The 26,687-nt window shown below is 33.1% G+C and overlaps 12 protein-coding genes across 12 annotated transcripts; 3 read left to right on the forward strand and 9 right to left on the reverse strand.

Moving 5' to 3' along the window:
* Positions 1-115: 115 nt before the first annotated feature.
* BX664DRAFT_318573 (uncharacterized protein) lies at positions 116-4,468 on the reverse strand (the record flags this gene model as incomplete). The annotated part of the gene is made up of 9 exons (XM_051542803.1): positions 116-1,213; positions 1,289-1,455; positions 1,529-1,990; positions 2,189-2,431; positions 2,509-2,893; positions 2,988-3,370; positions 3,512-3,931; positions 4,020-4,103; positions 4,441-4,468. The coding sequence occupies 9 exons, from the start codon at positions 4,466-4,468 to the stop codon at positions 116-118; spliced, it is 3,270 nt and encodes a 1,089-aa protein (XP_051395850.1).
* A 656-nt stretch (positions 4,469-5,124) lies between these two features.
* On the forward strand, positions 5,125-6,621 carry BX664DRAFT_344104 (ankyrin repeat-containing domain protein). Its single transcript, XM_051547414.1, has one exon. The coding sequence runs from the start codon at positions 5,286-5,288 to the stop codon at positions 6,486-6,488; it is 1,203 nt and encodes a 400-aa protein (XP_051395851.1). The 5' UTR covers positions 5,125-5,285; the 3' UTR covers positions 6,489-6,621.
* Positions 6,622-6,744: 123 nt separating this feature from the next.
* BX664DRAFT_344106 (excision repair cross-complementing 1 ercc1) lies at positions 6,745-7,697 on the forward strand. The gene is made up of 2 exons (XM_051547415.1): positions 6,745-7,008; positions 7,070-7,697. Exons 1-2 carry the CDS (start codon positions 6,770-6,772, stop codon positions 7,578-7,580), a joined length of 750 nt encoding a protein of 249 aa, XP_051395852.1. The 5' UTR covers positions 6,745-6,769; the 3' UTR covers positions 7,581-7,697.
* A 636-nt stretch (positions 7,698-8,333) lies between these two features.
* BX664DRAFT_252945 (kinase-like domain-containing protein) lies at positions 8,334-10,273 on the reverse strand (the record flags this gene model as incomplete). The annotated part of the gene is made up of 4 exons (XM_051540303.1): positions 8,334-8,922; positions 9,024-9,358; positions 9,473-9,651; positions 9,964-10,273. Coding segments are annotated over 4 exons (1,413 nt in total), but the record flags the coding sequence as incomplete, so codon positions are not given.
* A 411-nt stretch (positions 10,274-10,684) lies between these two features.
* On the reverse strand, positions 10,685-11,530 carry BX664DRAFT_344116 (uncharacterized protein). Its single transcript, XM_051547416.1, has 2 exons — positions 11,449-11,530; positions 10,685-11,392 (listed from the first exon to the last, which is right to left on the reverse strand). Exons 1-2 carry the CDS (start codon positions 11,494-11,496, stop codon positions 10,865-10,867), a joined length of 576 nt encoding a protein of 191 aa, XP_051395854.1. The 5' UTR covers positions 11,497-11,530; the 3' UTR covers positions 10,685-10,864.
* A 65-nt stretch (positions 11,531-11,595) lies between these two features.
* Positions 11,596-13,406, forward strand: BX664DRAFT_344117 (peptidase S8/S53 domain-containing protein). Its single transcript, XM_051547417.1, has 4 exons — positions 11,596-12,079; positions 12,218-12,490; positions 12,563-12,848; positions 12,911-13,406. Exons 1-4 carry the CDS (start codon positions 11,720-11,722, stop codon positions 13,291-13,293), a joined length of 1,302 nt encoding a protein of 433 aa, XP_051395855.1. The 5' UTR covers positions 11,596-11,719; the 3' UTR covers positions 13,294-13,406.
* Positions 13,407-13,846: 440 nt separating this feature from the next.
* BX664DRAFT_344119 (small nuclear RNA activating complex, subunit SNAP43-domain-containing protein) lies at positions 13,847-15,373 on the reverse strand. Its single transcript, XM_051547418.1, has 6 exons — positions 15,194-15,373; positions 15,006-15,135; positions 14,804-14,917; positions 14,562-14,745; positions 14,443-14,494; positions 13,847-14,369 (listed from the first exon to the last, which is right to left on the reverse strand). The coding sequence occupies exons 1-6, from the start codon at positions 15,329-15,331 to the stop codon at positions 13,977-13,979; spliced, it is 1,011 nt and encodes a 336-aa protein (XP_051395856.1). The 5' UTR covers positions 15,332-15,373; the 3' UTR covers positions 13,847-13,976.
* Positions 15,374-15,393: 20 nt separating this feature from the next.
* Positions 15,394-16,174, reverse strand: BX664DRAFT_344122 (uncharacterized protein). Its single transcript, XM_051547419.1, has 4 exons — positions 16,117-16,174; positions 15,971-16,058; positions 15,768-15,919; positions 15,394-15,703 (listed from the first exon to the last, which is right to left on the reverse strand). Exons 1-4 carry the CDS (start codon positions 16,117-16,119, stop codon positions 15,521-15,523), a joined length of 426 nt encoding a protein of 141 aa, XP_051395857.1. The 5' UTR covers positions 16,120-16,174; the 3' UTR covers positions 15,394-15,520.
* Positions 16,175-16,671: 497 nt separating this feature from the next.
* Positions 16,672-17,910, reverse strand: BX664DRAFT_344126 (uncharacterized protein). The gene is made up of 3 exons (XM_051547420.1): positions 17,636-17,910; positions 17,361-17,579; positions 16,672-17,303 (listed from the first exon to the last, which is right to left on the reverse strand). The coding sequence occupies exons 1-3, from the start codon at positions 17,678-17,680 to the stop codon at positions 16,932-16,934; spliced, it is 636 nt and encodes a 211-aa protein (XP_051395858.1). The 5' UTR covers positions 17,681-17,910; the 3' UTR covers positions 16,672-16,931.
* A 77-nt stretch (positions 17,911-17,987) lies between these two features.
* On the reverse strand, positions 17,988-19,578 carry BX664DRAFT_344128 (cytoplasmic inorganic pyrophosphatase). The gene is made up of 8 exons (XM_051547421.1): positions 19,398-19,578; positions 19,182-19,297; positions 18,995-19,114; positions 18,694-18,907; positions 18,502-18,629; positions 18,357-18,454; positions 18,216-18,285; positions 17,988-18,144 (listed from the first exon to the last, which is right to left on the reverse strand). Exons 1-8 carry the CDS (start codon positions 19,453-19,455, stop codon positions 18,070-18,072), a joined length of 879 nt encoding a protein of 292 aa, XP_051395859.1. The 5' UTR covers positions 19,456-19,578; the 3' UTR covers positions 17,988-18,069.
* Positions 19,579-20,669: 1,091 nt separating this feature from the next.
* Positions 20,670-22,613, reverse strand: BX664DRAFT_344131 (major facilitator superfamily domain-containing protein). The gene is made up of 5 exons (XM_051547422.1): positions 22,370-22,613; positions 21,994-22,276; positions 21,732-21,899; positions 21,363-21,660; positions 20,670-21,288 (listed from the first exon to the last, which is right to left on the reverse strand). Exons 1-5 carry the CDS (start codon positions 22,578-22,580, stop codon positions 20,755-20,757), a joined length of 1,494 nt encoding a protein of 497 aa, XP_051395860.1. The 5' UTR covers positions 22,581-22,613; the 3' UTR covers positions 20,670-20,754.
* A 158-nt stretch (positions 22,614-22,771) lies between these two features.
* Positions 22,772-26,627, reverse strand: BX664DRAFT_344133 (Vps53-like protein). Its single transcript, XM_051547423.1, has 15 exons — positions 26,362-26,627; positions 26,139-26,293; positions 25,863-26,013; positions 25,718-25,788; positions 25,452-25,666; positions 25,146-25,361; positions 24,933-25,047; positions 24,754-24,857; positions 24,448-24,675; positions 24,281-24,371; positions 24,140-24,222; positions 23,854-24,078; positions 23,725-23,794; positions 23,570-23,655; positions 22,772-23,499 (listed from the first exon to the last, which is right to left on the reverse strand). Exons 1-15 carry the CDS (start codon positions 26,516-26,518, stop codon positions 22,878-22,880), a joined length of 2,589 nt encoding a protein of 862 aa, XP_051395861.1. The 5' UTR covers positions 26,519-26,627; the 3' UTR covers positions 22,772-22,877.
* Positions 26,628-26,687: the final 60 nt, after the last annotated feature.

A 26,687-nucleotide genomic window follows, 5' to 3' on the forward strand; every position in this document is an offset into this window, starting at 1 on the left:
TATATAAATATATCCTATAAACTAATTCTATACTAATATCAAACATATACTATACTAAATAATAATAATAATAATAATCATTAGTAAATGAAGTAAAAAAAAAAAAAAATAATAATCAGGTGTTGACTTGAAATTGTTCGTCTTCTTGATCCATGCCAGATATATTGTCTTTGTTTTCAGTAGCATCAGTACAAGTGGTGGTGTTTTCATTCACATCGGTTGTTGAAGGTGTAGATGTTAAAAGAGATTTGAGAATATGATTGAACTGAGGGAGTTCTGGCACTTTTAGCATTGAAGGCATTTGTTGTTGTTGTTGTTGTGAAGTGGCTGCTGCTGTCATGGCGGCTGCGTACATATTGGCCATCATTGCTACTGCTTGAGGATTCTTCATCCATGATACCATATCCATTGACGATGTGTTTGTTGTATCCAAGGGGTTTGATGATGATGATGCTGAGGATGGTGAAGGTGATGCCACTGAAATGGATGAAGGTTGGGGTGCTGGAGTATTGTTGCCACTGCCGCTGTTGTTACTAGTATTGCTACTAGGAACGGAATCTAATTCTTCTATCAATTTCTTGTAACTTTGAATATGTTGAACTTGAAGTCGATCCAAAGATGCACGAATTCGACGAACAAGTGATCCTCGTTGGTCATGAATGTGAGGTAATGCCAATATTTTTTGTATCAATCCTAAACCATGAATTTGATCCCGTAAAATATCGTCTAGTAAAGGAGCATCAGTTGTCAATGCATTCAAAAATAGATGGCTGGTATCAGGTTCTTCTTGTTGTTGGATAATCTTGTACACAGTCATAGAACCCAGTTTATGAGTGCATAGTTTGCTGAGGTAAGGTAAGAGGCGAGGATATAAAACGCGGTATCTACCAGCCAATTCCGAAGTATCCAGTAGCCATACGAGTAATAATGTTCCATTAGCGTTGGTAGTCAATAAAACTGCATTTTGTACAATGGCTGCAGCACAATATACTTGTTGTTCCTTTGTCACCACATTACTTTCAAGAATCGCACGTACTGCTCTGGCACCGAATCGACCTTGTCCAATTTCCCAACATTTGTCAACAATCGCATCAAATATATATTGATTGTGCTCAGCGCCCAAACGAAGACAACATTGTACCACGTAGTTGCCGAATTGATCCAATAATAACAAAGGTACATAGGGTGCAATATATTGTCGAATTAATGATAACTAGAATAAGAAATTATTTTTTTTTTTTTTAGTCATCTCGTTGTTATATATATATAAAATCATCCATCTGCTTACCTGACCAGGTGTATTTGCATAATCAATGATCTTTTGAGCAGCCCAAGTTCCATTCTTGTGTACACCAATAGCTGCCAAATAAGGGGCAATGCGTTCCAACATGGTTTGTTTTGTTGCTTCAGTACACTGTTCAAACAATTTTTGGATCACAGTATTTCCAATATAATCTAGAAATAATAAAAACAACAATAATAAAGAAATCAGAATTATTCTAGCCTTAATATTCAAATCATCACTTACCACTACATAATTCCACGATTTCATTCATGCATTCATAAGCAATTATTTCCACATCTTGTAAGGCTTGACCATTTTCCAAACGTTTCCTCATGTCGCGAAGTCTAAGAGGTTCCAGAGTTCTGTCTGAGCTCAGCTCAGGTACTGAAGGAATCACAGAATAATAACTGACAGGAATTCGTTCATTTTGCTGGTCCTTTTGTTGTAACTGCACCGTATCTGTGTACTGACATAATTGTTGCATGATAAACTGTCGCTCTGCCGCAATAGCTGTGTATAAACTGGGTTGTGTTGCTGGTTGTTTTCCCGATGCGTTCATCATCATTGTAGTCATCATCATTGCTGTAGCCCATTGTGTCGCTTGGTAAGTGTCGGTGGACAAGGAATGGTTATTGCTATTGTTTTTAGTAGATGTTGAACCTGATGTTGTTGGCGCATTGTGAGAAGCTAAACCTTGTTGTAAACCTGTATTTAACGGTGGTTGTGGATATGACATGTATGGTTGTGACCTTTGTTGAAGTAATTGATTCTGCTGTTGATATTGTAGTTGTTGTTGCTGTTGTTGTAGTAGTTGTTGTTGTTGTTGTTGATACATTTGATAGTGTGATGGAGGTATTGATGATTGGTGTAGAGGAGGTTGAGGAGAAACAAAACCAGGTTCACCATTGTTAATATCTTCTGCAGAAGGAGCTTTGGCAAAACCGATACGCACAGTTCCAGAACCAGGACCTAGGATTTCTTTGTTTTGTAAATTCTTGCGTGCACGTACAGCATCTTCTTGATGTTCAAAATTTACAAATCCACAGTTTTTATGAGACAAGACACGTACAGATTCTATTGGACCAAATGCTTGAAAGATAGCTTGAAGAATGGCGGTATTCATATTTGCTGGAATATTGCCAACCCCTATTTCATAATAAATAAATAAATAAATAAATGTGAATAAATTGAAAACCTTTCCTCTACCTTTTTTTTTTTCTTACATAATGCACGAGTAGGACCTTGAGCATTTGGACCTGCTTCATTGGTAAGGGCCATTGCTACTGCCACATCTGCCTTTCCAAAACCAACACGAACTGAAGTGCCACCTAGCATGCTTCCCAATCTTGTTTCCAGATCGTTTTTCGCTGCCACCGCTGATTCTACCGTGGAGAAGTTGACAAACGCACATTCCTTGTCGGAGAGAATTCGAGCGCTTTCGACATGACCATATAAAGAGAATTGTTGCATCAAATCATTGACACTTACTGAAGGATTAACATTCCCTAACCATAGAGCACGAGATGGAATTTGAGCTGGCACAGAAGAAGGTGAATCCAATAATGCTGATGATGATGATGAGGCTGATGGCATAGCATTGATGTCATCCTACGAATTTCATTTTTTGTTTTTCAAAAAAAAAAAAAAGAAAGCATAGATGAATAATCATCCTTTCCACACCTTATATGTGAATATTATTTACCTGGTGAGTTAAATCATCTATAGAAGAGTCATAAAATCCAGACGAGTCGAATCGGCTAGCTGTTTGTCTGTCCGAAGATAAATCCATCAAATTTCCACTAGATCTTGATATGCGTAATGATCTTTGAGTATCAGAATATACTTGTTGACCTAGTTTAGAAGACGAGGAAGACGGTTGTTGTTGTTGTTGATAAACTTGTTGGGCTGCAGGTGATGAAGATAATGTAGATTGTAAAGAGTTCATATCAAATGGAGTAAAGGAAGACAAGGTTTCATCAAATTGAGGATCATCTGCCATTCCGAGACTAATCGCACGAGGTCTTTGCATGACACTAGATCTTGATTGTGGTGAGAATGGAGAAAAACCCATGGGTAGCATATCACCTAGACGATCCGTACTGGAAGAAGGATTACGTGTTGAAACTGTATAAGCTCGATGACGCTGTTGATGTTGATGTTGTTGTTGCTGCTGTTCTTGTTCTTGTTGTTGTTGGCGTTGTTGGACGGAAGATTGTGAAGTGGAACTAGTAGTTGAGGTATCACCCAAACCAAGAGAGGCCAAAGTACTTGCCACTGTAGTTGAAGCAGTTTCTTCCATCATATGATAAGGAGGGAAACCAGGAGTAAATAAAGCATTACCATAATCTTGACGAGTTGTATTGTCAGAAGAAGAAAGTAAAGTGACGGAACCAGATCGTCTTCGACCAGTATCAGAAGCAGCAGAAGGAATGGCTAGTTTATTTGAAGTGGTATTACCAAGATAGATATCAGAGTCATTGCCAGAGGTAGTAGGAGAAGAACCAGTATTTTCAATAGTAGGGAAGACTGTAGTACGAGAAGGCATGGTATCTGCTCTAGGTCGACGAACATTTGTTAAACCTGGAACATGGGATGTTGTATTTCCAAAAGGAGTTGAACTAAGTGGACGTTCAGTTGAGTCCAATCCTCTATTATATAAAAAGAGATGAGTTGATATGAAACAAAATATAAACACGTATATTCAAAAAAAAAAAAAAAGAATTATTATTATTACCTTCTACCAATAGATGAAGGGTCTTGACCAGAGGAATTAGGCAGATACGTGTTGTATTTACGTGGGTTGATATCAGATACCCACCTAAAATCCATATTGGTATTGAAGTCAAGTTGATATAAGGAAATGGAAGGAGGGAGTGTGTGAGAGAGAGTAAGAAAGAAAGAAAGAGAAAAAAAAAGAAAGGGAAAAAGTGCGGAAAAAAAAAGTGAGCGAAAAAAAAGTGAGAGTGATCGGAGTGTAGCTAGTCAGTTTTCTGTTGTTGTTGTTGTTGCTGCTGTATGGGCAAAAAAAAAAAAAAAATTTTTTTCTTTGCAGGCAAGGGAAAAAGCTAGACCAACACGGCTGAGTTTCCAAGGTGACGCTCAAACAATCAACTTCTTTACAATTTCTTTCTTACTATTTCATCATTTTAACTTACTAGGTGACTCTTCTTCTACAATCATCATCTCATATAAAACGTTTAACGTCGTACAGGTAAACCCAGTTATGATCCTGCATCAATAATATACGAATTCTTGCATTAAACTCATGTGAAAACAAAAAGCATGACCAATACACCCAAGTTTTATATTCGTTTCCAATTCAGGTACATAATAAAAAAGAAAAAAAAACCAACTAATCTTGGCGATATTCACTATAATAAAGGAGAATCTGCCAAGTCAAAACCCATTTAAAAGCGGATAGTGAACTGAATTTTGTCTACTTTCCTCATTTCTATTGATAGGAATATGAATTATAATTGTCATTTATTATTGTTGTATAGAAAAATCCTTTGAATGAATAGAATATAGTAACAAAAAAAAAAAAAAAGAAAGTTTAAGGAGGGGATGACAGAGATGAAAAAAAGGACACAACTAAATATGGTTTAGCGTTGTCGATTATATAGTAAGCCGAGTTTTAATCGTTTTTGCCAAGATTTTCAGAGGAATAGATGATTGCATAAAAATCCACAAAAGAAACGAGAAAAAAAAGAAAATATAAAAGGTGAGTTGCCATATACGGCTGCCAAGACGAGACTGTTCGGGGATTCAAAGAAGATCAAAAGAGAAAAGGTATTTTGAGCAATAATCCAATTCCCTTTTCTTTTTGATTTCTCCTTTACCGATTTTTTCTTTCTTTCCTTTTTTACTTTATTCTGCCCTTCTTTTCATGCCAAGAAGGACTTTCTTTTTTAAAGAAAAAAAAATTATTTAAATACAAACCATTACTATCATACATACACTCTTTCTCTTTCTTATTTTATCCCTTTTCATATACATAACAATGGCCAATACAAGTTTCCCTTCACCACCTTCTTCACCTGTTGATAAACCACTAGGATCTTACAAACGTAAACGACTTTCTATTACCTTACCACCTATTCAAAATATCCATACAAAACGATACAAGTCCACAGCACCTACTCTTGATCTTCAATTATTGAAAGACTATCTTAATCAAGGTGGATATCCTGCAGTCGAAAATCAAGGTCGATGTTTATTATGTTGTGCCTGTCATTGTCAATCCATGGAAGCATTACAACTTGTGGTGAATAACGGTCTACCCTGTCAACATTTATGCCAAGACGATATATCTGTACTTCATACTGCGGCTTCCGTTGGCTTCCTTCCAGCTCTTTTGTTTTTATTAGACAGTAACAACAACAATATGAACATCAATGGTATCACCAAGCAAGACAATCATACACCATTATACCGTGCAGTGCAAGCCAATCGTCCTGAAGTGGTGGCTTATTTATTGAAAAAAGGTGCTCGTGTGGATGTACCTGATAGAATGGGCCGATTTCCTCTTCATATTGCCATCATGCATCGACATATGGAATGCGTTTGTCTCTTATTGGATTATCAACATCTCAGCAAAAATAATCCTTCTCACACTGATCTTATTTGGCAACCCAAATCATCCATCTCACCTCACTTATCTTATGATGACCAATCAGCAATGGAAGATGCAGTGATGGCTGGATATGCCCCTATTTTGGAAAAACTCTTACAACAACAACAACAGCAAATATCAACAAATGGATCGCCACTTTCTATGGAACAACAACAAACAGATTTACTTGAAGCAGCTGTTCATTGGAATCGAGTGGAATGTCTTGAATTATTATTACGTTATGGATACGATGTCAATTACAAGAAGGAAAAAGGCAACACTTCATCTCTATTGTACAAAGCTGTGCAACAACGGAAATTGGATATGGTATTATTGCTGAGCAAAGCCGGTGCAATCTCATGCTATCGTGGATGGAACCCATGTCTGATCTATGCTGCCAATCATGGTTTTATGGAAATGATCCCTCATCTCTTGACATCAACTACTTCTAATGATTGTATCCATCAAGCTGTCACCTTGGCTACTCCTCTCAATAAACGTCAACAATTATTATCCATCATTATACACACTTTGAAAACTGCTTATACTTACAACAATACCACTTTTCCTATCACACCTATTTCCCCATGAACTTATTCTCTATCTATTTGTACATATCATAGTTTAGTTTATTTTTTTTTTATACACACACGCATATACACACCTGTTACTAGTTTTATACCTTTAGCTAATAAAGAAAAAAGAAATTCATTGATCATCATCATTTTTTTGGATGGGCCAAAAAGGGATCTTCGCGGTGTTTGTTTTTTTCTTCAAAAAAAAAAAAAAAAAAAAAAAAAAGAGTCCAATGCGCAGCGATCTCATTTTTTTTTCTTTTCATTTTTTCTTTTTTTGTCTTTCTTTCTTTGTTGATGGATCCGCTCAAACCTAGAGAAACAACAACTCCTGTTTCGACATTGAACTCAACAACAAGTACAAAAACAACCAAGAGCATAACTTCTCGGCGAACATTGGGCAATGCTATTCTCGTGAATCCTGCTCAACAAAAGAACCCAATACTACGATGTATTCACAATGTACCGTATGAATTCGATGACAGTATCAAACCAGACTATGTTGTAGGAGCCACCACGGGTGTTTTATATTTAAGGTATAAAATAAATAAAAAAAAAAGAAGAAGAATGAAAGTTTCAATTTTTTTTTATATGTAGTCTTCGTTATCATCGACTCTACCCTTCGTATATTTTTGAACGTATGGCCGCATTAGCACGTATGTATGTCCTCAAAGTATTGTTGGTACTTGTAGATACAGAAGATCACCATACAGCTCTTCGTGAATTAAATGTGGCAGCGATTGCTCAAGGCTTTACTCTGATGCTCAGTTGGAGTCATGAAGAAACTGCACGTTACTTGGAAACCTACAAGGCTTTTGAATCTAAACCCGATGATCTGATCCGTGAAAAACAACAACAACAACCCTCTTCTGATGATGATAAGTATTATCAAGATATGACTGAGACTCTGACACAGATACGCACCGTCAACAAAACCGATGTCTTGACCTTATTGTCCACTTTTGGTTCCTTCCACGCCATCGCCAATGCTTCCGCTCAACAACTTGCTCTCTGTCCAGGTTTTGGTGAACGCAAGGTCAATCATGTTCAACAAGCTTTTACTCAACCTTTTGTCATCCATGACAATCGCGACAAACATTCATCCTAATGTAAGGGGAGGAAGGAATAAATAGGATAATTGATAGATAAATAGATACCATAGATGCTTAGTTACCTTATTTTTTATTTTATTTTATTAATTCTTATTCGTATTATTCAATAAAAGAAACAAATGATTATAATAATATATTTTATTTGAGATGTATATATATATATATGTGTGTGTGTGTGTATTCATACAAATGATCATTCTACAAGTATAATATATATAAAAAAAAAATGGGAGTAATAATAATAATAATCAATGAATCCAAATAACATCGTCCGAATCACTTTGAAGGGAAGATAAGGTGAAAGAAGATGATGATCTTGTTTGATGTTGATGATGTCGTTGCTGAAATCGAGAGAAACCCAATTGCCGAGAATTATCATTGTTATCATCCGAGGTCAAGGTGTGTTTTGTCATGTTGAAGTGTTGATAGATGGTGGCAGTAGTTGCAGCAGCAGAAGTAGTAGGATTGAATGTTGGGAAGAATCTGGGAATGGGACGATCATTTCCTTCCAATAGCATGGTGTTTTCCGTTGTCATCAAAGGAGGAGCACAATTGGTGTCAAGTTGATAATCATCTTCATCCAATAAAGAATCTGTGTCTACACAAGTACTTTCATTAATGTAAGAGTATCCAATAAAAGCTTCATCCAAAGGTACACGATCATTATCCAATTTGTTGTATTTACTTAATGTACTGTTGTCCAAACCAAAAGGATCATCATCATCATCATCATCAAAATCACTTTCTAAATCATGATGTTGTGTAGAAAGTCGAGGTGATAATTTGACAAAATCAGGATCAAAATGACTTACATCCGTTTCAGACTTGAGATGAGGAATAAAAGGTGCAGGCATTCGTTTATGATAGATATCATTCCAATCCAAGGAAGAAAAGTAAGGATGTTGTCGAATATCTTCAAAACCAAGTTGATTATCAAACATATGTCCACATCCTAATCTCTCTTCAGGTTCTCGTTCCAATAATCCAAGAATCAAATCAGCTGTCGCCATTGGCATATCTTCTGGTATGTCCAAAGGATCCTCCAATACACGACGATATAATTCTGCATCATTATCATGACTGAAAGGCGTATAACCAAGTAACATTTCATACATCACAATCCCAAGAGACCAATAATCCACAGCAAATGTATATTCTTCTGATAGAAACACTTCAGGTGCCATATATTCTGGAGTGCCACAAAACGTATGTGTATGATAAGGCATGGTATTCTTCTTGTCATCATTGCTTTGTTCATCAAAAAGTCTTGAGAATCCAAAATCCGTCAGAACAATATGACCATCAGCCGCCAAGAGAATGTTTTCAGGTTTCAAATCACTAAAAAAAAAAAAAAAAAAAAAAAAAAAAAAAAAAAAAAAAAAAAAAAAAAAAAAAAAAAAAGTGAGTACTTTCCATTATTATTCTATCATTTAACTTACCGATACAAAATACCCAATCGATGTAATTCTTGTAATCCCAAGAGAATCTCGGCAACATAAAAGCGACAACGATAATCATCAAAATGATAATTCAATTGAAGTTGAGTGGCCAAATCACTACCAACATGATAATCCATCACCAAGAATAATTGATTGGCATTTTGAAAAGAATGATGTAACTTGATCAAAAAAGGATGATGTGCTTTGGATACTTTGGATAAGATGTTGCGTTCCATCACTGCATGTTCCACTTCACGTTGAGCAATCACCCATTCCTTACTAATGGCTTTCAAGGCATATAGTCGTGCTGATGATTGTTGTCGAACCAAAATCACCTACAAGTTTTTTTTTTTTTTTTTTTTTTTTTTAAAAAAAAAAAAAAAAGAAAATGAGAAGAATGTCAAAAAAAAAAAAAAAGAATGATGAAGTTCTTATGATGATTTACATACCTTTCCCATACAACCTTTTCCTAATACTTTCAAAAATTGAAGATCTTCCAGTGTCATTCGTGTAGGAGTACGTTGATTTTGTTTGTAGTTGGCCAAGGGAGATGATTTTGTACATACAAGAGGAGTCACTTTGGTATTTTCTTTTTCTTTTTCTTTTTCTTTTTCTTCTTCTTCTTCTTCTTCTTCTTCTTCTTCTTCAGGTGGTGTATAACAATTCAATTTGGATGGCATCATAGAGATGGAGGCAGGTGGTGATGGGAAGAGAGTGTCCAATATATCATCGTTGTTGTCAAGATCCAATTCTGAAAGAGAATATAAAGAAGAAGTGTTGTGAGGAGTCAAATCATTGGACAGAGTGGATTCATTTATGGTAGATAAAAAGGGATGATTGTTGAAGGATTGATCTATATGAATAGTAGATTGATCTTGATGATGATGATGTTGAACCAAAGTATGAATAGCGGCTTTTGTGATAATTCGATCTTCTTCACGTTGAGGAGATAAAAAGTCGCGTAAAAGAGAAGAAGTACCTAATAAGGGGTGACCGGCACACATTCGTAAATAAGTTTCAACTTTTTCACCATTGGATTTTTTCTTCTTGTTGTTATTGTTATTTTTAAATTTGGATAAGAATCGATGTAAACTACGTGTGGCTATATGAGAATCTGATAAGTTGGGTAAAATAGGTAATTTGAAGGGTGATGCGATGATTCCATAATGTTGTTTAAAGAGTTGATCCAATTCAATTAAATCACTAACAAATCGAACTAAAGATGTATGTTTGTCGTCATCTTCAAGAATGATATTGAATAACTATATAAAAAAAAAAAGACGGAGTGTGAATAGAAATGAAGTAAGATCATAAGAGAAGTATATATATATTCACACACATAATATATTTTTTTTGATCACTTACAGTAAATGTTGTTTGTTTTTGTTTATTTTTCTTATCTAATATTTGAATAGAGGAAGTGGATTCAATGACAACAATATCAATAGTAGTTTCTTCCTCTTGTTGTTGTTGTCGCGTTCGTTTCCTTGTTGTGGTATGTTCTGAAGTTGAAAATCGAGAAGTTTGACGAAGAATAGATTGTTTCAATGATAAAGTAGATTTTTTTAATGATAATAAATGCATAATAAAGACAACATGGAATAATATAATAATATTAAATAATAAAAAAGAAAGAAAGAAAAAAAAAAAAGGAAAGAAAAGAAGAATATAAAAAAAAAACAAGGGGAGGGGGAATAAAAAAAAAATTGTTGTTTTCTATGTGTACAAATTTGGGAGGGACAAAAACTGAAGAAGAGAGAAACATATCCGGTGACACCATTCTAAACCATCGCATTTCCATCTTTGTCGTTTCCGGGATAAAAAGGTATGACAAGGAGCCATCAAACCAATTTCATACGAATATTTTGTTCTTGTTTGTAACATTCAAATTGATAATCATGCGTATCAAGTAAAAAAGTTCGACTTGTATAAACTAAAGCAAATGACCAATAGTGTTGTAATATCTTGATTTTATCTAATAATTGTTGTTTAAGTGTAGTTTGCCATTCACCATCCACCATAACCCAAAGAATCTTATTATTTTGATTATAAAACCATTTTTCAAGACCATGAATAATACCTAATAATTCTATATTTGTACTTGGTTGAAAGATATGAATATAATCGTTTTGTATTGTATTTGATGAAAAAGTAGAACCATATTGTTGTGCCAAATCAATATATAAAACATGATATTGTTGATCTATAGAATATTTTACTAGTTGTGATAGAATATATGTTTTTCCACTTGCACTTTTTCCAACTAAAGCAATACAATCTCCAGGTTGAACTTTTATAACTGAAGATATTTCTGGAGGTATTAATATATTATTATTTTTTTGTTGTTGTTGTTCAAGTTGACATAATATCTAATAATAATAATAATAAAATAAATAAAAATGAATAAAGACAAAAACTTACTTACTTGAAGAGCTGATTGATGTTCAATATGATCAATGTATTTTTTTAACATTTCTAAAAGAAAAAGGAAAAAAGGACAAAAAAAAAAAATCGGACTTGAATGATATTTATTATATTATTTTTATTTTCTTGGGCTTGGTCGTAACATTCTTTTTTTTTTCTTTCTCTTCCTCTTCTTTCTCTTCCTTTTCTTTTTTTCCTTACCCTCTTTTTCATTATATATATTTATTTATACCTTTTATTTATTTTTTTTTTCTTTTCCATTATTTAACAATATGAAGTTTTCCATTATTACAGGTGCATTATTGTTAGCAGGTTATGCAACTGCGGTACCTATGGTTCCAGTTCAATCGTTCTCCGAAGGTCAAGTTTCTCCTTTATATACACCTGATTTTGTTGATACTGTATTGGATTCTTATATTGTCATACTTAAAGATAATATACATATTGATAAAGTCAATGAACACAAATCTTGGGTTGACAAATTGACTGCTGCAAGTAATCAAGGTTCTCAATGGTTAAATCCTACTACTGGTTCTCATGGTGTTCGACATGTCTATGATATGCCAAATCTTAAAGGTTACTCTGGAAAGTTTGATACTACTACTTTGAATGCTATTCGTTCTTCTGAAGATGTAAGAAATATATCTGGATTTTCACTTCATAAAAAAAAAAAAGGGGGGGAAAGTTTGTACGGAAATTATTTCAGTATGAACTCAATTCATTTTTATTTTTTTATTTTTTATTTTTTTTTTTATTCCCTAACTCAATAGGTTGCTTATGTAGAAAGAGACTCTATTGTCTATGCAAGTGAATTACAACGTAGTGCTCCTTGGGGTTTAGCTCGTATTGCTCATCGAAATGGATTGACTCTTTCCACATTTAGCAAGTATAATTACGCTACAGATGGAGGCAATGGTGTCAAGGTATATGTGATTGATACAGGTATCAATGTGGAACATGTAGATTTCGAAGGTCGTGCTACTTGGGGTAAAACTATTCCATTAGGTGATCCTGATGTAGATGGAAATGGTCATGGTTCTCACGTAAAGTTGCATGATGATGAAACAATCAATATTTGTTTATATTTTATTTATTTATTTATTTATTTTTATTAGTGTGCTGGTACGATTGCTGGTAAGAAATATGGTGTTGCAAAACAAGCTCAACCTGTTGCTGTCAAGGTCTTGAGAAGTAATGGTTCTGGTTCTATGACTGATGTATTGAAAGGTGTGGATTGGGCTACTGCAGCTCATCTTAAGGATGCAAAGGAAGCTGTTAATAATGGAAAGACTTATAAGGGTGCTGTTGCCAATATGTCTCTTGGTGGTGGTAGATCTCGTTCTTTGGAAAGAGCTGTGGATAATGCTGTGGATTCTGGTATTATCTTTGCCGTTGCTGCAGGTAACAAAAAAAAAAAAAAAAAAAAAAAAAAAGGAAACTTATCATTAAATCTCTATATATAGGAAATGACAACAAAGATAGTTGTAACTATTCCCCAGCAGCATCACAAAAAGCAATTACAGTGGGAGCTTCTACTTTGCTTGATAGTCGTGCTTACTTTTCTAACATTGGTAAGTGTGTGGATGTATTTGCTCCTGGAAAAGATATCGAATCTGTTTGGATTGGAAGCAAGGAAGCCACCAATATAATTTCTGGTACTTCCATGGCATCTCCTCATGTAGCTGGTTTGGCGGCTTACCTTCTTAGCTTGGAAGAAAAATCTCAAGTCTCTCCTCAAGATATTAAGAATAAGGTGTTGGCTCTGGCTACCAAGGACGTGTTGACTGATGTGGGTAGAGAATCTCCTAATCTTTTGATCTATAATGGTTTTGACAGTACCAAATGATTCAGTTTAGATAGTATATTTGTGATCATATAGTTAGTTCTCTTTTGAATTTTTGTCATTATTTCCTCTTCTCTTTTTTCTTATCAAGTAATAAACTTGTGTATTTTCCTTTTCTTTTTTTTTTTTTTTTTTATGTAATAATTAATAATGATAGATGACCGATGTTTTTTTTTTCCAGGAGATGATCATTGAAATGATGGGCGTGCACTGACAATGAAGGATTTGCATAAAGTCATGCAAGGAGATATGGATGCATTCTTTTTTTTTTTTTTTTTTTTTTTTTTTTTTTTTTTTTTTTTAGTAGAACAACATCCGCGACATCGGATTGTCATGTTAGTCCAATATTTTTTTTTTGACCCATGTTTTTGATCATCGTATGCTTTTCAAGTCAATCACTTTATTTCTTAAAGGGGGAATCAACGTGGATTGATAATAAGCCGTTCTTTTGGATGGCATATGTTCAAATAAAGTAAGTGGATGGAATGGTGACCATGCGGAGAAAGTTTGAGCAAAAAAAAAAAAAAAAAAGGAAAATCAACCATTTTCGACAATGTAGAATCAAGATAAATATCAATTTTATTAACTATCAAAACTATTTTTTTTTTGTGTAATATGTATAAATGGGTATCTAAAAATGAATGGGAAGGATGAATCAAATGTGTCACCAAAATAATAACGAAATATCATGGAACGGAGGATGAGCCAGCATCTTGTTGTAATCCATCTCGATTTTTCCGTCGGGTTTGCTGTCGTTCAGCTGGAGATCGACGTATCATTGGGTAAGGTAGTAAAACATCTGTATCGTGTAATCCATGCAACGCATGTTCTTTCCACATTTTTCTTCCTGCTTGTTGCAAAGTAGTATAAAACATTGTATCTTTAGACGCCAGTACCCCTTTCATCATGACATTTTGTAATTTTTCCCGATTCGTTTCATTGATATTCATCGTATCCTTGATCCAGGTTTGTGTAGCCAATGTCGCTTGTGGTGTTATACATGCCCGTCTCTTCATTTTTTCATACAATTCCACTACTGATCCAATATCAGCCGTTACTTCATCAAAACATGTGGCTGTCTATATATCAAAAAAAAAAAAAAAAAAAACTTAATGTTAAATGATCTCTTTTTCTTTCTTTTTTTTCACTTACTGCATCATCTTTGAATCTTCTTTGTTGTAAATCATGGAATTCTTCAATAAGTCTAATGGATCAAACAAAAGAGAAAAGATAAATATATAAAAAATCAAATGAATTAGATTTGAACTTACTTGAGAGAAGCCTCTTTTTCTTTTTTTTCCATCACATTAAGATCATCCAATCGATGATCTGCGACAAAGACAAACGCATGAAGATCATCTTTTAATCGTCTAAAAATCATGGCAGCTTGAGCATATTCTTTTGACTCCATACGGCAACAATAGATGTAAAAATCAAAAAGATGAATCCATCTATCTAGAAAAAAAAAGGAATGAAAATCTACAAATTCTTTTATTTTTTAATGATATTTTACCTTTATCAACACGAATACCATGAATGGGCCAAGGTGTAGGTTGAGTGATAAACAAATAGTAAAGAGCATAGATCACACCCATTTTTGTTTGATCAATATTAACGTCCAAATAGTCTTTTTTTTTTTAAAAAAAAAAAAAAAAAAAAAAAAAAAAAGGAATGATTAGATCTATATGTATATATCAATCATATGATGACGTTACCAAAGACAGCGTCGTAGAGATGATTCATAAAAGTTTCACGACTATCTTTGTAAAGACAAGCAAAGTGAATATGATCAAATTCGAGTTGAGACCAAATAGTTGTAAATACTTGATAAGTATGTTGTTCTTGCTACATTAAATAAAATTACAATGAATGTTTGTATATAATTTAGTTAAGGAGAACTTACAGCCATAAAAGTTTGTATCAAAAGTTCAATATCCCCACGTATCAAAGGAATAGGAATAGCCCAGTTTTCTCGTGTGATTTGAAGCAAGTCAGTACCATCGTAAGACGAAGCAGGATGTTTCCGGGGTCTTTTTTCCATAACACTATAAAAAAAAGTATGAAAAAAAAAGAAAAAGAAAAAGAAAAAGAAAAAAAAAAAACTGAGAGTCAAAACGGATTTTTTTTTATTGGGTCATTTGAGGGGAATTCTATTCTGTATGGATTTGTTCAACAAAGGAAAAGATATGAGGGCTATACAAATATTATATAAATAAAAAGAAAAGGTAGTCTATGCAGATGGTGGAGGAGTAGATTGATTTTCTGAGGAAGCTTCTTGTTGTTGTTGTTGAGCTTTTTTCAATTCTTCAGCACGTTCTAGGTCCAATCGTTCCTTAGCTCTTACCACTTTGGATTGTAAATAAAAGGATCCTCCTTTTGATACTTCATTTGAGTTGAATAAATGATCATAATTCTAAAAGAACAAAAAAAAAAATAAGTTCAACATAATTTTTTTTATTTTATTTTATATATAATACCTTTGTTAATTGAGCAAGATCCACATCCTTTTGTACATTTAAGATTTGACAAGCTTCTTCAATAGACATACCAGTCTTTCGAGTCAAAGCATCCACTACACCTTCCTTTCCACCTCGAGCAGCAGCAGCAGCACCTCCACCAGCAGCAGCATCTATAATATAATTGTCATTACATTGTTTCATTTAAATAATGGATAACTTACTAGCAGCAGCTTGTTTATACGCAGCAAAAAAGGCTCGACCAACCACAGTGCCTATTGACACAACCACTTGAGCAATAATTCTGGCAGACTGTAATAAAAGTAATATATCAGTTATATATATATATATATTCAGTTATTCTCTTTACCATTATATTATATATGTATATTGTTCCCAAAAAAAGATTAAATGGAGAAGTAAGGAAGCGCAGGCGGAAACAAAATAACAAAAAAAAAAAAGAAGAGAATTAAACTTTTTTTTTCTGTATGGTTGAGAGCGGGAAAGAAAAAGTCACACTAGTGCCAAAAAAGGAAACCCATTTTTCTAACCAAGATGTATAAAGAAAAAAAAAGAAGGATATCATATACCAAGTATCAATAACAAGTTCGGGATTTCGAATCATCCAACATTCCATACTTTGAATTCCTAATTTGTTGTCAAAAGAACATGAAGAATGATGACATATATAAGAAGCAGGGGTGAGCATCGATCTTTCAAACCTCCTCTTTTGTCTCATGTAAGATATTGAAATCGATTTACATAAATTTCATGCGCCAAAATAAAAAAAAGGACATGAACCATGTTGTCTATTTGAAAAAAAAGGAGGGTATCAATCGAGATGATCAATGAATATATATATATCAAGTTATTGTCAACAATAAAAGTCAACACGTTGCAATTGTTCTTTCCAAGTAAGTCTACAGAATGGAGAAATAAAGTTTTATTGATTGTCATTACAAATACTGTATAAAAAGATATACTAAAGAAGGATGGATGAGACTAGATATATAAAAACAAAGACACACAGAAGGAAAAAAAAAAGTCATGGAAAGGATTGTGGAGGATATAAAATAGATAATAAATAAACAATAGTAATAATAATAATAATAAAGTAATCATAAAAAAAAAAAGGGGAAGAGGAGGGAAAAATAATACACAAATGACAGCCACAAATAACCATTATCAAATGAATTCAATATAAGATTCAGGCACAAGACCAGTTTCATCACCCACATCGGCAATCAACCATCCAGTACATTGACGATATTGAATCCAAATCACTTGTCCACTTTTCATGGCAATTTCATATTCAGTTTCCGGAATGAAATCGTAAAGAGCTTTAGCTTGACATCCATTGAATCTTGATGATGATAATGAGATTTGAGATCCATTGGTCATTCTTTTATCATTCAATCCATTATGTAAAGGTGATGATACAGGATAAGCAAAATCTCGTATATATATCATTGGTATCGTCGATTCCTCTTGTTGTATATTGCTGACATCACTATTTCTTGTTGATTTGGTATTCTCCTTGTCATCATCTTCCTTCTCCTATTTCATCAAACAATCAAAATATAAATAAATGATATTTTATTTCATTATATTTACCTTTAAAGGTAGTGATGATAAGGTTGTCAAGTGTTCTTTTTCATTAGTTTTCGTGGTTGTGGCCAGCACGGTGATAGGAGGCTTTTCTTCTTCATTGGTGGAACAAGTACTAACAGAAGCCATATCTTGATCATGAGAACTAGTGGTTTGATCAATTGGTTCATGTTGTTGATGTTTCTTTGTAGTAAGTTTTCTTCGAAGAGTTCCTTTTCTAGCAATCTAATAAAAACAAATCTTATATTAATTTCTTTTATATATTATTGAGTCTTTTTTACCTTTTTAATAAGAACGGTAAAAGTGGTAAAAGTAGAAGGAGTCATGATATAAAAGGCGTAGTAATAAAAAGGTAAGGTGATAATGTATAAGGAAAGGAATGGGGAAGATGCTATTAATAAGTGTCTTCAAATAAAAAAGAGAAAAGGAATATATATAAAAAGAAAAAGAGAAAAAGAAAAAAAAGAGAAAAAGAGGTTCAGTCCCTTCTTTATGATCCTTTTATAATTCAAGAAAAATAAAGAAAGAGAAAGTGTGTGAGAGAAAAAAAAAAAAAAAAAAAAAGGTGAGAGAAAGAAAAAAAGGCGGAACAAGGAGAAGAATTCATTTTTCTTTTTATTAGAAAAAAAGGAGGGGAGACCAAAAAAAAAAAAAAAAAAAATGCTGAGTTCATATATATATATATATATATATAAATCTAACAATACAACTGATACTAAAGTTGAGCCTTGATATGATACCATTTATTATCTTTTCCATCTATTCTACTAGGTTCTTCTATAAAATCCATCTAAATAAATAAAATAATCAATTATCTTCTTTAATTCATTCATCTTTTTTTTTTGTCTGTATTATTATTACCTTTGAATCCCATTGCTTGTGTAACTTCACTTGAGCCTTGTACGGGGATTGGTCCAATGTGATATTAGTTCTATATAATAATAAAAAAAAAATATCAATATTACATACTCTTCTATTTTTTTTTTCATTTGTTAAACTTACACATCAATATCATGAGTATCCGCACGACATGGAATCTTGCCTAGAATCAATCGTTTCCATGCTTCATGTGTTTCTTCAATTACTCTATGAGCATATGACTAATATAATATTATAAGTAACTGTGATACATCATTTATCATTTTACCTTATCCTTGCACTGACCACCAAAAGCAAAATGATTGGCAGGTTTTCCATCCGGCATTTTGTAAATCTTAAACCAATGATGTGTAGCAGAAATCAATTCTGGATAATGTGTTTTGATATCATCAATATCTAATCCCAAAAGACAATCTAATTAGTCTTCCTTTTTTTCTTCATTTTTTTTTTTTTTTTTTACCATTTAAAACGTTTGCTAAAGGATCATTGATATCAATAGCAATCAATTTCCAATCCGTTTCCCCTTCATCTAATAAGGCCATCACCCCTAGAATCTTGACCTGTTTAACTTGTCCAGGGTATCCAATCTGTTCTCCAATTTCACATACATCGATGGGATCATTATCTCCTCTTGCTTGGGTATCAGGATGTACTTGCGTTGGATCTTCCCAGGTCTAATATATATATATAAAAAGAGAAATGATAAATGGTTTCTAAGTCTATTTTTAAAAAAAGAAAACAAGTTTTATTATTATTATTACCTGTGGTAAAGCACCATAGTTCCAAATATATCCTTTGTACGGGAAACAATTCCGGACAAATCGTAGTTTGCCTTTCTTGACATCTTGTTTCAAAGGATTCATCTTTTCCCCAGTGGCAATCTGACAAAAAAAAAAAAAAAAAAAAAAGATTAATATCCTTCTTCGATATTATTTTCTTTGTTCTTACTTCAAGTTTGGCATTAGTCCAACGAGGGATTTCAACAATCATATTCACCACTGTTCGTTCTTTATTGGCATATAATGGAATATCATGGAATGGTGAGATGATCTGACCATCTTTCTCTATAATTATGGACACCCAAAAAAAAAAAAGCAGGAAATAAAAAAAAAATAGAAAGTTCAGAGTCGTAGTCAATTCTCTCTTTTTCTTTTTTTTACTTACTGATATAAATACGATGACTAGTTGTATATCGTTTTCCACTACACACTGTTTCGTACATGAAAATAGCAAGTATAAAAAGGGAAAAAAAAATAAGAAAAAGAGGGAAAACAGAAAGAGGTGAAAATAAAAAGTAAGCGATAAAAAAAAAGAAGATTATATATCGGAGGACTCTCAAATTGACTGATGCAAAAGAAAAAAAAAAGGGGGATATCATAAGCAACAATTCAAGTTTTCCCTATAGCGGATGAAACATGTGATTTCAAAGTCATTTTCTGTTTTCCCGGTTATTCAGTATACCAAAAACGGTAATTACTTCTTGTTTTTTCATCATTTTAATGAGAATGGGTTAACAATCGTAGGGATAATCCAAAGACTGAGAAAAAATGATGATATGTTGATATCAAAAAAAAATCTCAATTCTATCATCATATCAATCCACGCATTACAGTGTATGAGAGTAAATCACACTTATCAGACTGAGTTTGGGATTAAAACATGTAATACTGTAGTTATTCATCCATCATCAATTTTTTTTTTTTTAAAAAAAAAAAATAAATAATCTGCTATCTATGGTTGAGTAAATCACATTTGTTGAGAAGATCACATATATCATAATGACGGGTTAGAAAACCCACTAGACACCGATGTTGTACCCGTCATGTTTCTGCATGCCGTGATATACCAGGTTTTTTCTCGACCAATATGGACAAACTAATAATAACTCATCACTTGAAAAATATTTGACCAAAGTTCCAGTATTTGGGTAAAACACAACATTCTATTTATTGAGTTATTTTTATCTTTGAAAAAAAAAAGACGTATATAAACTGATCAAAGGGAATATGATACACTGTAAAATTCTATATCATCATCGTCGTACACTTCATCACCAGCAAAAAGATTTTTTTTACCTGTACAAATAATCTGACACTTGACAGTCAATAAAGAAGAGATATCATTGTTCGTTACGGAATCGTTTCGAGGATGTATGTGTTCAATCGAGACTAAAATAGATAAGATTAGGTAGATTGACGAGGAAAGACTTGCAAGAGTCAGTTTGTGATCATCATCATTCATTGCCATATGTTTGTTTAATGTACACACGAAGAGTGAACCGACTTTTTTTTTTTTTTTTTTTTTTTTTTTTTTTTTTTTGCTATTGTTACTGTTTCCAGTTGTCATCACCCATCACTATGACTAACCATTGAGAGATCGTGTTTCTTTTTTATTATTATTATGATGATATAACTCAAAAAAAAAATCAAAATTATACGAATAACTAAGAATAAGTGATGGGAATAAAAAAAGTAAAATAATAATAATAAAAAAAAAGAATATAGCAATAAAAAGTGACAAATTATAGACGATAAATGAAAAAGGTATCTTGAGTATCCGTTTGATCCAAGTAAGCATCTGTTTGTCCATGATTATGTTTTCGTTGATCATTCCGTCTTGCCATCCAGAATCGTGCCGTAATAAGAGAAAGGATAACAATGAACATGGCTACCGTGAAAGCTATCATACCACTTTTATATGCTGGAGATTCATTTGACATCATAAGCAAAGGTCCTACAAAGTTGCCCAAAGTATAAAAGATCATGATGCCACCGTTATAAAAGATTTTCTTGGAATATCCTTTGACGTTGCTTCCAATGGTGGTAAGGAGAATAGCGTACGTTCCATTGAAGGCCCAACTAAGATAGTATGCAAATAACTTGATAGGTTGATGAGGTAACACTGCCAAAAGGAGACACCCTATCATGGAAATGACTGAAGTGATACATGCTGTCCATACCAACTGCTTGGTCTTGTATTCAACTAGGATTACAAATGCTACATAGAGTGTCACTATTGCTCCAACAGGTAATTGAAGTAGAATGGCATCCAAAGACTAAAATAAAGATAGATAAATAAATAAAACGAAGAAGAATATACTTTTTTTTTTTTTTTTTTTTTTTTACTTACTGAAAAACCCAGTGATTTGACAAAAGGATTTCCAAAAACAACTAATCCGCCATTAGGTAGGTGAATACAGAATGCTGTTAAACAAAGTAGCCAGAATCGAATTTCTTTCACAGTTTCCCAATACTGAGCATAGTTGACAATGCGTTTCCTAACCACAGAATTATCTTGAATACGATCTTCTACAATGAGTTCTTCTTCAGCTGTCAAATGAAAGAGTTTGGATTTGGGCTGATCAGGCAAGAAAAAAAAGACAGAGATACCTAAAAGTACAGTCAATACACCAAGAATGATAAAGTTCCTGAAATGAATACAAAAAAAAAAAAAAAGAATATCAATCATAGTATCTTTTTTTTTTTATTTTTTTATTACCATTGCCAAGCGCGTATGTTTCTTGCCATATCCATATGAGCGATACCATAAGATAATACGTTTGCAAATATCACCCCAAATCCATTAGACATCCATAAAAATCCAAAACATCGAGGTTGTTCTTCTCGTCGATACATTGTGTTGACAATAATAAGTAAACATGGATATCTAATTTTTTTTTTTAAAAAAAAAAAAAAAGAATGTATATATCGAAACCCTCCTTACTTTTTTTTTTTTTTTTTTTTTTTGATATTTCACTTACGTTGAAGCTTCAAATAAACCTAATAGGACACGTAAAACAGCCAATTCTGCAAAATTCCGTGCCAGACAAGTAAGTGACAAAACAATTCCCCATAAAGTCAATAAGAATCCAAGATATTTACTGACACTAGGTACACGTTGAAGTAAATAATTATTTGGTAATTGCCAGGAAATGAAACCCACATAGAAAATCGATCCCAAAATACTATATTCCGTCGGTGTCACATTGGTATCATCAAGCATTCCCAATACTGATGCAGCTGATAATACGGATTTGTCGGCATCTATATTCCATGAATATAATAAAAAGTTGAGTTAAGGAACAAAGGTCATGATTTATTATTATTTTTTACCTTTCAAAAAAAAAATTCACGTACATTGAATAAATACACAACCAAAAACAAATGGAAGTACCGTACGATGAATTTTACGGACTAAAGCTTTTTCTACAGGCGACTTGATAAAAGGAGCTTGTATAGCATTCACATGAGTTGAAGAAGATACATCATCAGATGTGTCTGATGTTTCCTTGGATACCTTTGTTGTTGCCATGTTTTTTTCTTCAGGACAAGTTATCATATGGTCCATTGACTTTACTAAAATAATGGATCAACAAGAAAGAATGTCATTTTAAATAGACAAAAAAAAAAAAAGAAAAAAAAAAGAGAGAAAGGTACCGGAATTTTGAGGGAAAATTTGATTGTGTGTGAAAAAAAATAATTGTCCGCTTTGCATGATTGTGGGGATTCTTGGAAAAGTTTAACTATGATTTGATTTGGTGTCACTTTATTCCAAAAGAAAAGAAAAAAAAAAAGAATAAACGATGATGTGATATGATATTCCCATACCTTTATTAAGTTTTTGTAATAAGAACTATAAACTAATCTAATCTTTATTTTGATCCTTCCTTTCTTGAAGACCTTTCCTAAAAGCCATTCCTGTCATCACCAGTTTACGAAAGTTTTCATTCAAGCGACCAGTTTTTGATTGTCCATCTGGTGTTGGTGATAAAGGCGTTAGAGATGGTGATGAGGATGGTGAAATACTGTTTCGTCCAAATTGAGTGAGAGGTGAATGTGCTGTATTAAAGTTGGATGCTGCACTTGATGCCATGTTGGATAATGAAGTAGTGATATTACTTGGAAGTCCAGCTGCTGCACCGAGACCAATGCCTCCACCCATGACTGATGATGATGATGATGATAACGATAATGATGATGATGATGATGTAATCGAAGAGGTTGAGTCCATAGATGGTAAAAGGTTTGGATTGTTAGTTAAATGTGTTTGTTGAGCTGCTTTTCTTTGGAAAACATCAACCAGGGCCGTTTGATCAGGTCGTCTCAATCCTTTCAAATCAAGTAATCGTACAAAAGTGCCCACGTTTTTATCACCAACCAAGAAAAGATAGTTTTCTACATAGCCAGCCATTGGTTCAGTTGGTGTCATCACAGTCTTCAATATGAGTTCAGCTTTGGAAATCCCACGATTCACTAATTTCCCATACCTATTAAATTGTATATATAGAAAGTGAGATAAACGACTACTTGTGATAATAACGGAAAAAAAAAACTTACGATGTTGGTATAGTTGTTGATTCATCTGAGCTGAATGAAGGAATATCCATCAATAAAGTCTTGATAGAATGGGTATCCAAAAGTAACTAACAGAGAATAAAAGGGTAAGTAATTTTATCTTCTTTTTTTTTTAAATTAATTAAATAAAGTTTTACTTGTTCAGCTCCAATTTCTGATATCACTTTGCATTTGAAGATGTTGATAATGTATTTAGTCAAAAATGTACTAAAGAAGAATGCAAAAAAGGTTAGATATTTGGTCGACTGTATATTCATCTTTCTTACTCTGCTAATCGATCATAAAAGGTTCGAAAGTATCGCTTATTGGCTATGGTTTTGCCCACCACGGTGAGATGACCTGTAGCAGATTCTTGAATTTGCGTAACATAATCAGATTGATCACCAACAGTATCCATAGTAGCCCAAGGAAGACGGATCATTTGCTGGAATTGTGTTTCAAAACTTGACATCAGACCACGAACAACGGCATCAATGCAATAAGAGACAGTCCTATATAAAATAATTGTAGTTTAGAATCATATAAAAGTATTGGACCTTTTTCATCCCCTACGTCATAAATGCATCCTTAACATTTTGAAGATCCAGTTTGTCTTTGTATGCAGAATCAATTTGATTGTTCAATTTTTCTTCCAGCTATAATGATGAGAAGTAAATATAAGTATCTTCATAATTATTACGTATCCTTTCTTACCTGAGAAGTCGTGATGCAACAGTAATCAGCAGTATTTAGAGCCAGTACAACAAGTCGTAGGTGTTCCTTGGTAATGGGTTGTCTTTCATCACTATGAGAAATATATATATATATCGTCAATACAATATTCCATTATATATATATATATATATATATATATCGCTTACCGAGCAATTCCTTTCATCAAGACATTCTCACAATAGGAAAGTAGATGCTTGGCGAAAAGTTGACATAAATCCCAAAAGGCACCACCAGCCGAGAACCTTGCGCATTGTGTGAGTGTTTCCCGATAAAAATAAAATAAATCAGTACTTGATGGTAATACTGTCATATTTGCATCATCATCAGCAGTCTTGTCAGATTGAATATATGAGCTTATCATATCAGTGAGAGTTCTTTAAAAGAAAAGAAAAAGAATATATATATATATATATTTTATTAATACACTTGTTGTCAGACCGTTTTCTCTTTACCTGTCTTTCGCTTCAATATATATCCATAGATAAGGATGGAAACTTCTTGATATGCTTTTTTCAAATTGAAACATAGGGTATCGTTTGTCATCTATTAGTTTATACTAAATAATACAATAAAGAAAAAAAATCGAATCACAACAATCTATTCATGTTCACAATACTTAAATGATACTTACGTATCTTTCGAATCTTCTATCTAATTGTGCCTCAAATTCAATGGTAAGTTGCAAGGCCTTGAGTAATTCCTTGACATCAGGTTGATGATTAGCTAAAATTTGTTCAAGATCGGATCTATTGAGAAAAAAAAAACCGCCAATTGATGAATATTATGAAATATATGCATATATGGTTTCAAGAAGAGAGAGAGAAAAAAAAAATGAGAGACTTACCTAGTATAATTGCAGAACTTTTCAGATACTATACCACTTGTACACCAATCAGATGGAAAGATATCACGATGCTCTTCATCACAAGTTTTCAGTACACGTTTCAACAAAGCATATCGGCGACTGATGTTGTCAATTTGAGAGACCTCTTCTGATGGTAAAAACACTTGTCGATAACTCATCAATTGAAGATCCACATAATGAGATATGATTTTTTCCCTTTTTGTATAAATACATATATATGAAGACGGTAAGTCATCATTTTTTTTTTTTTTTTTTTGTTCATCAGGCTATTTTTATGCAACTTACCTGATAGGATCGCCCAGCACAGAAGCGACTTGACAAGCATCATTCAATAACCAAGGTTGAGTAACCAAGATACCATCGGAACTGAAGCCCATTTCGAATTCTCTGTAAACAGCGTTGCCCAATTCCTTTTGTAAATAGTTGATCCGATCTGATAATGCTGCTATTTGTGGTACACTTTTGTAAGATTTGAAATGTTGCATCAATTGAATAACCGCCTATTAAAGAAAATCAGTAAGTTTTCGTTTAAACAGAGATGGATAACCTACCTGAAGAAATTGAGCACTTTCTTTGTATTGTTTATTTCGTGACATGGTTTCCAATTGATCTACAGCAGTAACTATGAATATATGGAAAACCAAAGATAAATCAACCAACACTGTTTTATATAAATACCATTTTCTGCAAATCTACCTAACATTTGCAATCGTTTCAGTACAGTGACAGAAGAAGTAAGGTTGCGTTTGGCATAATCCAGAGACTTGACATCTTGAGTGATATCATGGACCATTGATTCAGATTGTGCTGCCTTGACTTTAATATCTTGTATTTTTTGAAAAAGGTCCTATAATGATGAGAAGTAAAAAAAAAAAAAAAAAAAAAAAAAAAAAAAAAAAAGAAAGAAAAGAAATGGAGTATTAAATAAGTTTTTTCATTATGAAGGTGCTTTTATTATTATTATTATCTTACTTTGATAGCATATTTGGCTTTTCCAAGTTCTTCTTCTGTTCCTTGTTTTCCCGTAGTAGTTTGTGCTGTGGTCAGTCGTTCAGTTTCTCGTGCCAGGTCTTCCGTTTTGCTCTTGATTTTGTCCAAGACACTGTCAATAGAAGCAAGTGATTGTTCTAATTGAAATAGATAGAATAAAATGAAACTTGTTAGTCTGTCTATTACTTGTTGATATATGATATACCATTGGGAAAGAGTCTGTTGATGTAGTCTGTAGGGTTAAAATCCGGAGAGTCTAAGGGACTTTTGACATTTAAAATAGTCAAAGCTTTCTTTTCCAACGTAGGCGATAGTTTTATGGGTTCGTATGTTTCTTTTGGTGAGAGATATTTATCATTCATAGAAGAAACAAAAAAAAAAAGTGCGGGTAAGAGAAGAAAAAAAAATAAAATTGAAATACTGAAGTTTGAGTGTTCAAGTAGTTACAGTCCACTGGAGATTGAATGTCCGCCCCATGGGTGGACAAAGAATTGCCTGGGAAAGATAACCTTTCTTTTTTCTTTTTCCCTC

This window comes from Halteromyces radiatus (assembly GCF_025201355.1).
Source record: "Halteromyces radiatus strain CBS 162.75 chromosome Unknown BX664scaffold_12, whole genome shotgun sequence".
NCBI classification, from domain to species: domain Eukaryota; kingdom Fungi; phylum Mucoromycota; class Mucoromycetes; order Mucorales; family Cunninghamellaceae; genus Halteromyces; species Halteromyces radiatus.

What these genes read in the sequence shown, in the direction of transcription:
- BX664DRAFT_344119 (XM_051547418.1), bottom strand. Translation starts at nt 15,331, where the DNA reads ATGGAAAAAAGACCCCGGAAACATCCTGCTTCGTCTTACGATGGTACT. An exon ending in GAAAAAGAGGCTTCTCTCAA is followed by an intron (nt 14,495 to 14,561) that starts GTAAGTTCAAAT and finishes TTGATCCATTAG; the next exon opens with ACTTATTGAAGAATTCCATG. An exon ending in GAAGATTCAAAGATGATGCA is followed by an intron (nt 14,370 to 14,442) that starts GTAAGTGAAAAA and finishes TTTGATATATAG; the next exon opens with ACAGCCACATGTTTTGATGA.
- BX664DRAFT_344133 (XM_051547423.1), bottom strand. Translation starts at nt 26,518, where the DNA reads ATGAATGATAAATATCTCTCACCAAAAGAAACATACGAACCCATAAAA. An exon ending in CAACAGACTCTTTCCCAATG is followed by an intron (nt 26,294 to 26,361) that starts GTATATCATATA and finishes TATTTCAATTAG; the next exon opens with AACAATCACTTGCTTCTATT. An exon ending in GTGCTGGGCGATCCTATCAG is followed by an intron (nt 25,362 to 25,451) that starts GTAAGTTGCATA and finishes TTATACAAAAAG; the next exon opens with GGAAAAAATCATATCTCATT.
- BX664DRAFT_344126 (XM_051547420.1), bottom strand. Translation starts at nt 17,680, where the DNA reads ATGACTCCTTCTACTTTTACCACTTTTACCGTTCTTATTAAAAAG. An exon ending in TTACCGTTCTTATTAAAAAG is followed by an intron (nt 17,580 to 17,635) that starts GTAAAAAAGACT and finishes TGTTTTTATTAG; the next exon opens with ATTGCTAGAAAAGGAACTCT. An exon ending in TATCATCACTACCTTTAAAG is followed by an intron (nt 17,304 to 17,360) that starts GTAAATATAATG and finishes TTGATGAAATAG; the next exon opens with GAGAAGGAAGATGATGACAA.
- BX664DRAFT_344131 (XM_051547422.1), bottom strand. Translation starts at nt 22,580, where the DNA reads ATGGACCATATGATAACTTGTCCTGAAGAAAAAAACATGGCAACAACA. An exon ending in GGTTTATTTGAAGCTTCAAC is followed by an intron (nt 21,900 to 21,993) that starts GTAAGTGAAATA and finishes AAAAAAAATTAG; the next exon opens with ATATCCATGTTTACTTATTA. An exon ending in AACATACGCGCTTGGCAATG is followed by an intron (nt 21,661 to 21,731) that starts GTAATAAAAAAA and finishes TATTCATTTCAG; the next exon opens with GAACTTTATCATTCTTGGTG.
- BX664DRAFT_344106 (XM_051547415.1), top strand. Translation starts at nt 6,770, where the DNA reads ATGGATCCGCTCAAACCTAGAGAAACAACAACTCCTGTTTCGACATTG. An exon ending in ACGGGTGTTTTATATTTAAG is followed by an intron (nt 7,009 to 7,069) that starts GTATAAAATAAA and finishes TTTTATATGTAG; the next exon opens with TCTTCGTTATCATCGACTCT.
- BX664DRAFT_344116 (XM_051547416.1), bottom strand. Translation starts at nt 11,496, where the DNA reads ATGTTAAAAAAATACATTGATCATATTGAACATCAATCAGCTCTTCAA. An exon ending in AACATCAATCAGCTCTTCAA is followed by an intron (nt 11,393 to 11,448) that starts GTAAGTAAGTTT and finishes TATTATTATTAG; the next exon opens with ATATTATGTCAACTTGAACA.
- BX664DRAFT_344104 (XM_051547414.1), top strand. Translation starts at nt 5,286, where the DNA reads ATGGCCAATACAAGTTTCCCTTCACCACCTTCTTCACCTGTTGATAAA.
- BX664DRAFT_344128 (XM_051547421.1), bottom strand. Translation starts at nt 19,455, where the DNA reads ATGTACGAAACAGTGTGTAGTGGAAAACGATATACAACTAGTCATCGT. An exon ending in GGACTAATGCCAAACTTGAA is followed by an intron (nt 19,115 to 19,181) that starts GTAAGAACAAAG and finishes TTTTTTTGTCAG; the next exon opens with ATTGCCACTGGGGAAAAGAT. An exon ending in ACAAGCAATGGGATTCAAAG is followed by an intron (nt 18,145 to 18,215) that starts GTAATAATAATA and finishes TTATTTATTTAG; the next exon opens with ATGGATTTTATAGAAGAACC.
- BX664DRAFT_344117 (XM_051547417.1), top strand. Translation starts at nt 11,720, where the DNA reads ATGAAGTTTTCCATTATTACAGGTGCATTATTGTTAGCAGGTTATGCA. An exon ending in CTATTCGTTCTTCTGAAGAT is followed by an intron (nt 12,080 to 12,217) that starts GTAAGAAATATA and finishes CTAACTCAATAG; the next exon opens with GTTGCTTATGTAGAAAGAGA. An exon ending in TATCTTTGCCGTTGCTGCAG is followed by an intron (nt 12,849 to 12,910) that starts GTAACAAAAAAA and finishes CTCTATATATAG; the next exon opens with GAAATGACAACAAAGATAGT.
- BX664DRAFT_344122 (XM_051547419.1), bottom strand. An exon ending in GTATAAACAAGCTGCTGCTA is followed by an intron (nt 15,920 to 15,970) that starts GTAAGTTATCCA and finishes ATTATATTATAG; the next exon opens with ATGCTGCTGCTGGTGGAGGT. An exon ending in ATCTTGCTCAATTAACAAAG is followed by an intron (nt 15,704 to 15,767) that starts GTATTATATATA and finishes TTGTTCTTTTAG; the next exon opens with AATTATGATCATTTATTCAA.